Genomic DNA, 10,129 nt, shown 5'->3' on the forward strand with positions numbered 1-10,129 from the left:
TCTGCTTATCTACTCGTTGATTGATTCGAAACACTTGGTGGGTTTCCATTCCTTCCTACATGAATTTCCGAATCCTTCTTATGTTGAAGAAAAAATGCAGGCAGTGATAATATTGGAAGAGTAGTAGCATAGTTGTTGAGCATTACAAGCCATTGTGGCTCTATCAGCTGCATTGAACGCATAATAATCCAACATGGATGCATCTCATTATTTCGCATTCGGAGCAGGCAGTTCTCTTTAAAAATCGGATCTAACATTACTAAAGCTGTTCCATAATTCCATTTGCCCAACGCGTCTTCATGCCTGTCAGAAATTTTCATGTATGCTCAAATTTGTAATCATCGTATTGACTATAAGGTTTCCACTGTTTCTTTTAGAGAGCCCTTTTGCTGTATTCTAGAATTAAAAGTAGCCTTTTTTTAAGGTTGACGTGATTGTGGCTCCATAATTCGTAGGTAGCCTTTTGGAGTTTGAACACAGAATAATTAATCCAGGGTGGATGCATCTCACAACTTCAATTTTCAAATAAATGTTAGGTCCAATACAGGGATGCCCTCAATCCGACGTTACCTAGTCTGCAATAATGCACCATTTCCATACGGTTATACACAAAGTTTTACCATGAAAAAGGATAAGAAAATATACACAAATGTTTGAACTCTTTTGTCAGTAAGAAAAAGAAGTTCAGGCTCACTTAGATTAGAAGCTCTTGGGATCCGTAGAAGGAGTTATGGACCTGTTCTCTAAGGATCTGTAGTACTAAGATACCGGACGACAGACAAACAGATGTCGTAGAGAATCGCCCATGCCTTTGCATAATCTGGATCCATATATCCACTGAAATCTAAGTATCAAATGAAGCATTTCTTTTGAGTATGTAACTGTTTTCTTTTTCCTATCTGTGAACAAAACCACAGTCTAGTTTCTAACTTCATCTAACTTGTATACAAATTTTGGTAGAACAATGCAGTATACTTTCAAATATATTAGTAACCCAAAATGGCAGTTATCATCGAGGGTATAATTCAGTCATCGAAATTTCATTAACACTTTGTGAAGATTTACTCGTTGATTGATCTGAAACACTTAGCGGATCTTTATTATCATCCCAACGAAATTTAGATTCCCTGAAACTACGTACAAAAAAAGCAGGTACTGAAGGCACTGGTAAATTAGTCGAGAAGTTGTTAAGCATCAAAACAATTGACGCCATTGTGGGTCGGTCAACTGCATTTTCCTGAACACACAATAATGCAATGTGGATGCATCTCATTACTTCACTTTCACAATGATTGTCCTTCAAAATCGGGTCTAACAAGTCTAAAGCTGTCCCAATATTCCATTGTCTCCATGCCTGCAAAAATTTCTCATTAAATTCTTAACTTCGAAAGTAGCTTGATATGTCCACCTCGAGTATTTACAAAGAAGAAATATAAACTCCAAAACTCACATAGCTAAGAAGGTCTCCAGAGACATCTGGATCATTGAAAGAGTTGTTCTTTTTTCCGCAAAGGATCTCCAGAACTAACACACCGAAACTAAACACATCTGACTTCTCGGAGATTTTTCCATGCATTGCATACTCTGGCGCCATATATCCACTGCAAAATTTAGAGAGCATTACTAATTTGTTTCAACTTAGCCAAAGTAAAAGATTTATTTGGTACGTATATACTTACTATGTTCCAACGATTCTAACTGTGCTGGCTTGAGTTTGGTCCACCTTAAAAAGTCTAGCCATGCCAAAATCTGCAATTTTGGGGTTCACTTCTGCATCTAATAATATATTGCTGGCTTTAAGATCACGATGAATAATCTTAAATCGGGAATCCTCATGCAGATAAAGAAGCCCTCTTGCAACCCCGCCAATTATCTTATACCTTTTTTCCCAATCCAAACAAGTACGTTTAACAGAATCTACACATTCGCACAAGCCAATGATGAAGTAAGCCCACTGTTTTCATAGAATGAAAGAAATCATACGAACCGAAATAAACATAAAGAAAGATAGAGAGCATGGGATGCATACCAAATATCAATTTGTCGAGGCTTGAGTTTGGCATGAAATTATAGATGAGTAGTCTTTCCTTTCCATCCAAGCAGAAGCCTAGAAGTCTCACAAGATTCCTGTGTTGCAATTTTACTAGTAAGACAACTTCATTTTTAAATTCTTCTTCGCCTTGACCTGAATTTTTCGAAAGCCTCTTAACAGCTATATCTTGTCCATCTGGGAGTGTACCCTGATCAAAGAGGATATTAGTCCAAACTCTTCAAAAGTCTAGTGCAACAGCAAATTCAGTATCAATTCTCTTCATGTTTAAATATTTCTAATACCTTGTATACAGAACCGAAACCGCCTTCACCAAGCTTATTAGCAGTAGAGAAATTGTCAGTTGCAGCTCCTATCATACTGAAGCTGAATTGGACGGATTCAACACTCTGAATTGAATAAATATCATCTGAAACAGCAAGAACAACACAATGAGAACCTAATAAATCTTATTAATGTCAGTTTCATGACATGTTATTGACTTCTAAACACTCACTATCTTGCGTTGTTTCCCTTGTTACTCTTCGTAGAGGTAATTGACTCGGTTCCCTTGACGCTTTTCGTGAGCATAAGTACCAAATTGCTATTGTGCACAGTACTGCAATTAGTGAAGGAACAACTACGATAATAACAATTTTTCCGGCTGAGTGGTTTCTTTTCCCTGCATGAACACATATAAATTTCAGTAAACTAACGGGACAGTTTTCATTAATTTTATAACTGTTTTACAATTCTATCTTGAATTGATAGAACTAGTTTTTAAAAGTAAATTTCAATATGTTAACAGAGACATACAGACTGGAATCGGATATCCCCAATTAAGATTGTAGTTGACCAAATTATTTATTTGTTTTTTAGACTTAACCTCCAAATAAAGGAATATCCAACAACTGGTTGAATTATTCTATTTCAGGCCACAAAAAGAAAGAGTTGAAAAACCTTTCTTAATTTTCTTGACTAAAAGTTGTTCCAGTATCAAATCAAAATTCATGAAAGTGGATTCGATCAGCTTAAAATCATAAACTTACCTTGAGGCAGAGGAGATGTTGCATTAACAACCTTGGATTGATAGAAAGGATATGTTTCATATCTGAAATTGCAACTTGGGTTGAGAACTTTTGCACCAACTTTTCCATTACAACATACGGATAAATTCCCGGCAACCTGACTGAGGCACTTATTGCAATCAGTTGATGATATATCTGCACACTGTACTAATCCATATATCTGCCGAGATACCGAGAAGTTTGCTGCTCCAACAGCAAATGATTTTGTAGATTGGCCGGAAACTGTACTTTCTCTGACTAGTCTATCCATTAGTCCGACTAAACTCTTGTTAAACTCATCTTGATTTGTGGTAATGCTAGTTTGGTTTACCATATAAAAAACTGGTTTTTGTAGCAGAACTGAGAAGAATGTTTCATTAGAATACCTTAGATTACATAAATCATACCATACAATTGCTTGCTTAGAATTTGGACATCTAATGTTTTGTTTAATGTCTGCAGTTGCTACATCAAAACAGTTTTGGCATTCTTCTGTTGTAAGATCACCTCTGCACTGGTAAGCCCCGTGAACAACGTCGGGATCGGACCCAATACTGGAACTTCGGTATCCATTATTGACGCCTTCGTTGTTAAATAAAGTGAGCGATGAAGAGAGAAGGAAGTTGATGTTCCCATGATAAGTACTCTTAGTAGTATAATTACCTCCTGAACAGAATTCTCGATAGAAGATTGGCTGACGAGAGGTTGGTTGTGCAAATGTACAGACCAAGTGGTAGATTATAAATATGATCAGTATGCAATATCTCATTCTTGATTTCTTGTTATTGTGATGATTCTAGTACAAAACGGAAAAATCTCATCAAGATCCAAAACCTAAGATCAAATTTTGTTTCTTGGGTCTTCGTTGAGACACTTTCTTTGACTGGTTCACACCCTGAGTTTTTCTCTTCTGCTCCTTATCATTTTCTATCTTACAAGTGGGTTTTGGCTCTCTCTGTTCTTTTGGGGTCTCTTCGTAACAATTATCGTTTGTCATTTCTCGTTCACACATAAGTAAAATCAAAATAAAATGATTTTGTTTTGTAAGTAGGATTCCACTAATCGCAATTAACAACAGCTTTACTTAATTAATCACTTGTATGTGTCAATGAGCTGTAATTTGACAATTCAACTGTAAGAAAGTCAATGGTTTTGGAGAGAGTATTTTTCTTACTGTTTGAAAGTTCCGTACTTACAATACGTGGAGGGTTGGAATTCACTGACGACCCATTTACTCACACTATTTCTCAAGATTTGTGCACCATTGGATCCTGAACAAATGACGGTCTAGATCTCTTAAACTTTAATCAAAAATCCATTTGGATGTATAGGATCGACATGTGACAAAGATTGCCAACCGTCGCTTCAAAAGTAGCCATGCCTCGACGCACGTGTTTTAGTGCCGGAGCACTCAAGTATACGAAGCTGAATTATTATGAGGATTGATTTGGTCTCAACTACACTCCAAAATGATATCTCTAATAAAACCATTAAATCTACGTCAGTCAGCAGAGATACGACCAGTTTGTTGACATCTATTGCACTTTTCTCCACGAAATTTAGAATAAGTATTCGTTGGTTTAGAAGGAGGTGGAAATTGTTGTTGAGGTCGATTTGTAAAGCGAATGGGTGTTGATTTGGGTGGAGGCTACTGAACAGATGAACTCTCAATAAGAGATAGAAGAATAGGTGAAGTATTTGCAGGTAAAGGTGTCTGAGAATATGTAAAATTTATTGGAGGTTGCTGTGTACGTGTAGGTTGAAATAAATTTTCATCATGAAACCCAAAATTTGGAGAAGAAGTACGGTAATTATCTTGCTAGTTATGTGTTGAATATTGTTGTGACTTATAGGTATTTGCAAAACGAGGTTGACGAGATTGAGGAAGCTTAGAGGTACGGAAAATACGGTTTTCAATTTTGATAGCTTATTGAATAGCTTCTACCATAATAAACACATATTAAGTCATACTTTTTGAATCAACCTATTTAAACCTTCAATGAAACGTGCCACCAACTGCTCTTCTGTTTCATGTATTTGATTACGAGCAACCAAGTTGTAAAACTCATCAACATATTCTTCCACGGGTCGAGCTCCTTGTTGACAATTTTGTTGCTTAACAAATAGTTGTTGCCTATAGTCTTGAGGTAAGAACTTATCTCTAATCAATTCATGCATATGTTCCCATGTACGTACTGGAGGTCTAGAATATTTGATTCTATCCTCACAAATCTTTACCCACCAAGCATCGGCACCACCTTTAAGCTTATAAGCAACCAGCTTTATCTTTGAATCATTAGGTACATCCATGAATTCAAAGAAAGCTTCAACTTCATAAAACCAATCCATTAGCTCTTCATTTTGAAACTGCCATTAAAATTAGGAATATCAGCCTTTAATTTGTATTCTGATAAAGATCCATAAGAAGATTGTCCTGTTCGAAGGGGTCTATCTTCAATTCATCTTTTCTGTTTTTCATCCTCAAGGGTATCATCATCATCACTATCAAGTTGTAACAAAGAAACCTTTTTTTAGGCTTGTAAAGAAAGGCTTCATGTTGTTTCTTGTTTTTCAAAGCTTCTAAACTTGTTCAGGAATGTCAGCAGAGTAAACAAAACCATGTGGTTTAGAAGTGGATTCTCCTTGTTGCTTGGAAGATGAATCTAAATTTTTTGAGGACTCAGTAGACTCCTTTGGTTGGATACCAAGGAATTCCATAATTTCAGTTAATTGTCCAGGCATATCCTCTAGGTCAGCAACTCATCTTATTAGGTCAGTAACAACACCTTTCAAAGTATCAAAATCAAAAGATAGTTTAGTGAACCTTGTCTCTAAAGAATCAACCATAGAAAAACAATCTGATGAAGTAGGGTTTCTTCCTTTTTTTTTTAATGCGAAAGCGAAAACAGGATCTAAGAAAAGATAAAAATCAATTTTACTGTCGAAGGATACCAACTAGTGTAGAACTGATTAAGAATAAGGCAATAAAGATATTGCAAGGACGAGAAAAGAATTAAAAGACTCGAGTGATTGCAGGTAGAACAAGAAACTGAGAACGAGATATTTAGTTTAGTTTCAATAATCAGTAATAATGTGTCTCAACTTGAAACAGGACTCAAACTTAAATAGGCATGAGATAGCCGACTTAAAAACTAATGAAAGAAAGAAAAAGTTTAACTAACTTAGGTAATAAGTGTTTAACTAAAAATAAACTCTAAGAAAACTAAATTAAGAAATAGAAGCGGTTAACCTTGCTCTGCAAGGGATTGTGTATGTTGTACGGTGATGAGTTCTAAAAAGTGCATATTTCTATATCTTTTTGTTGGCATTTAACTCATCTTTTGTGCATTAATTCTACATTTTATCCCATATTCTGTATTTTCTTTGTTTTCAAGAATAAATATTTTTATTAACTAATTTTGCATTTTTAGGTAATAAATAAAGTTTGGATGAATAGCGGAGCAAAAAGAGCAGAAAAGTGGTGGAAGCCAAGAGGAATCACACAAGGAAGCCGCGAAGAATGTTGTGCGCAAGACCAAAAGGCTAGAACTGGGCTTGAATAGGAAGAATTGTTCTTAAAGAAGATATGGGCTTGGCATACCCAAGGCCCAAAACCCTCACCCAAACCCATTTCCAATATCCATACCCGCCTTCATATTCAGCCGTCGGATTGGATCATCTCAGCATCCTACGGTCGCTTCATCGTCGAGCATCGAAGTCTGAAGCTCATGTCAAACACTACAGCACCTAACGCCATCTTGAGCCGTCAGTTTGGTTGTATCGGGCATCCAACGGTCGCTTCCCGCTTCCTTCCATCTCGCCGTTAGATCGATCCATCATCTTCGCATCCAACGTCTCATCCTCGCTATTCATCAACAATAGCTAAACCCACTCAATACCCTAGCATCTAGGTTTATAACCCAAAACCAAACAAACCCAATCCATTTTCCATCGAGCCATCTCCTTCTTTCCCTTTCTCTTCCTCTACAGACGCCATACCACCACCATTTCCACCACCTGCTCCGCCACCAACTCTCTGTCACCACCTCAACCATCATCATAACCACCACGTCCATCAAAGGAACCTAATCCCATCATTTTCCCTTCTCCTTAGCCACCTATTTTCTCAATTTCTGCACGTTTTCTATCAGAAACCCTAGCGTGTAAAATTGGGAAATTAGGTCGAAACTGAGAAGCAATTGAAGCGTGGGGAGCATCAGGAGAAGAATTGGAAGCATGGGTGAGAGTTATCATTCGTTTTCAGAGAGTTGGTAAGGAGTAATTTTAAAACCCTAATTTCACTGTTTTAGGGAAGAGGGTGTTAACCCTAATTTTGGATTTGTGTATAAATAGGGATGATGGGTATGTGTTAGAGGGATGCCTGGGCTAGCCAGAGCTTCACCCAAGAGGACTGGACTAGCCAGTTCCTCAACTGTCCTGTTTTTAGTTCAACTGTTTTGTGTTATTTTCAATTGTTTTGCACTATCAATTATGTTCTAACCTGTTCTGCTAGGGTTGAGATGAAGCCCTAGCTTATTGCTTGTTATTCATGCTCTTTTCAGTAGCCATGATGTGTGTAAATGCTCATAGTGAAACTCCATCTTAGGGCTTCAACACTAGTCTTTCACATTGGATGTCAGGCATCCATTGTAGTTAGAATCATCTAGTGTTGCTGAACTGCAACTCATGCTTAATTTTATATATTGTTCTTTTGATTAATTGTGCTTTAAACAGACAGTTAATACTTAGGGAAGATACCTTAGTTGTGATAGGAGATTTCATATCAAAATGACCCTTGATATATAGAGGATTGACATCCCTCTTGCTGGTGGTTATAGAAAAACAAAGTTACTGTCAGTGATGAATAGTCAGTGTGAGTTAGAGGTGGATTCAAAAGCCCTAGCATGTTCCTGTTTACTTGCTTTACATTCTACTGTTTTTCAGTTCAGTCACTGCCATCATCTCAAGTGTGTTTTAACACAACCAAGACTCTTTGTTACAACTCAGTTTTAGTGAAACTCTAAGCTTCAACTACACACACCTTGTCCATGTGGATCGACCCGTATTTGCATTGTTCTACACCTCGACACCGTGCACTTGCGGTTATAATTTCTGTGACTCTTTTAGAGAGACACCAAGTTTTTGGCGCCGTTGCCGGGGACTTGGCTGCTGTTTTGTTGAAGTTTTTCTTGTATCTTAGTTTGCTGTTTTTGCATAACTTGTTGTGCATCTTACTGTTTTGCATTGCATCTTAGGTTAACTGCATCTTAGTGTAACTTGCATTAGCATCTTGCATATTGCATATTAGTTTGCATCTTAGTTTGCATATCACTGCTGTATTGATCCCTCATTGCTTTTTTTTCAAGAGAAACTTACTTCTCTTTTTGAGCCAACAGGTGTTGCTGCTGCTGCTGCTTCCTGTTTCTGCTGCCAGCCTCTGCTGCTGTGCTGCTGCTTTCTTCTTCTCCCTGCTGCTGCTGCTACTTCTGCCTGCTAGGCTGCCCTGGTGCAGTTGGAGTGAACCTGGTACAGCTATCCATTCTTGTTGGTGCTGCCTTCTCCAAGCTGCCTGGTGCTGTTGGGTTGACCCAACTGGGTTTCTGTTGTAAAGCCAAAGGAAAGCCAAAGCCCAACTGGGCCTCTCCAACAAAAGTTTAGGAAGATCCAAAGCCCAACTGGGCTTGTGCAACTTAAAAAAATAGGGACCAAAGCCTAACTGGGCTTCCCTCCAAAAAGGTAAGCCTAAACCCAAACCCAAATTTATTGGGCTTGTAATTTTTTTTGTGGGTTTATATTGTAATTCTCTTTTGGGCTTGTAATTTTAATTATCTTTTTGGGCATGTAATAATTATTTTAATTTTAATTTTATTTCTTTCTTTATTTGGGATTGTAATAATTTTAGTTTTATTTTTTGTGGGTTTGTAATAATTAGTTTTATTTTTATTTCTTTCTTTATTTGGGCTTGTAATTTAGTTGTTTGTTAGGCTTGTAGTTTCTTAATAGTGGGCTTGCTCTAAACTTAACTTTTTGGATTTTGGGCTTGCCTCTTTTGTGAACCAAACTTAACTAAATTTTGGGCTAAAAAAAAAAATTGCTTCTAATTTCAAAAACCAAATTTTTGCTCCCCATCTTTAAAAACCAAAATGGGCTTTGCCCCTTGCCTTTAAAAACCAAATTTTCATCAACCAAATAGTGGGCTTTGTGTCACACTAGTTTCCTTTTTTTCAAATATGGGCCAACCTCATGCTCTCCATGAATACATGTTTCCCACAATAAAAACTCCATTATCATGTATTGTTTTACCTCAAACCGATAACTTTTTTAAAATAAATGCAAGCATGATACAAATACTTCCAAAATTTCGAGGGTTCGATTCTGAGAACCCCTACACTCATGTAAGAGAGTTTGAACACATTTGTCGGATTATGCAACCTGAACATATGTCCGAAGACTTTCTGAAATTGCGTTTGTTTACCTTTTCTTTAAAGGAAAAGGCCAAAACATGGTTTTACGGTTTGAGACCACAATCAATCACCACTTGGGAACAACTCACTAATCAAATTTTCCAAAGATTTTTTCCACATCATAGGACCATCGCTATTCGTCAAAATATCAATTGTTTTGTCCAGTTGGATGAGGAAACTGTTTTTGACTATTTTGAACGTTTTAATGATTTGTTGAGCGAATGTCCACACCATGGATTTGAGAAGTGGAGACTTGTCGCTATCCTCTATGAGGGACTAGACTTTAAATCTCGAGTCATGGTTGAGTGTATGTGTAATGGTGAATTTCTTGATAAAACTGTGGACGATGCATGGAAATTTTTAGCTGAGATTGCAGAGAAAACCCGTCAATGGGAATCCATTAGGGAAACTGAGACACTGTCACATGATATAGGTGATAATGAATTGAACTTTGAAAATAGCATGTTTAGTCCTTCTCATGTGTATGATATTGAATATGAACCTAATCTAGAGGAACATGAGTTGACTAATGACACCACAACTGCTAATAGGGACAAGTATGCATATTA

General features: G+C 37.1%; 1 protein-coding gene and 1 non-coding gene across 2 annotated transcripts; both read right to left on the reverse strand.

Moving 5' to 3' along the window:
- Positions 1–956: 956 nt before the first annotated feature.
- LOC113304120 (putative receptor-like protein kinase At4g00960) lies at positions 957–4,086 on the reverse strand. The gene is made up of 7 exons (XM_026553189.1): positions 3,079–4,086; positions 2,547–2,711; positions 2,335–2,459; positions 2,030–2,240; positions 1,680–1,917; positions 1,451–1,601; positions 957–1,354 (listed from the first exon to the last, which is right to left on the reverse strand). Exons 1-7 carry the CDS (start codon positions 3,863–3,865, stop codon positions 1,010–1,012), a joined length of 2,022 nt encoding a protein of 673 aa, XP_026408974.1. The 5' UTR covers positions 3,866–4,086; the 3' UTR covers positions 957–1,009.
- Positions 4,087–9,695: 5,609 nt separating this feature from the next.
- LOC113341816 lies at positions 9,696–9,799 on the reverse strand. Its single transcript, XR_003356157.1, has one exon. It is a non-coding gene; the product is annotated as a small nucleolar RNA R71 (small nucleolar RNA).
- Positions 9,800–10,129: the final 330 nt, after the last annotated feature.

The sequence above is a fragment of the Papaver somniferum genome, chromosome 1 (genome assembly GCF_003573695.1).
Source record: "Papaver somniferum cultivar HN1 chromosome 1, ASM357369v1, whole genome shotgun sequence".
Lineage (NCBI taxonomy): Eukaryota > Viridiplantae > Streptophyta > Magnoliopsida > Ranunculales > Papaveraceae > Papaver > Papaver somniferum.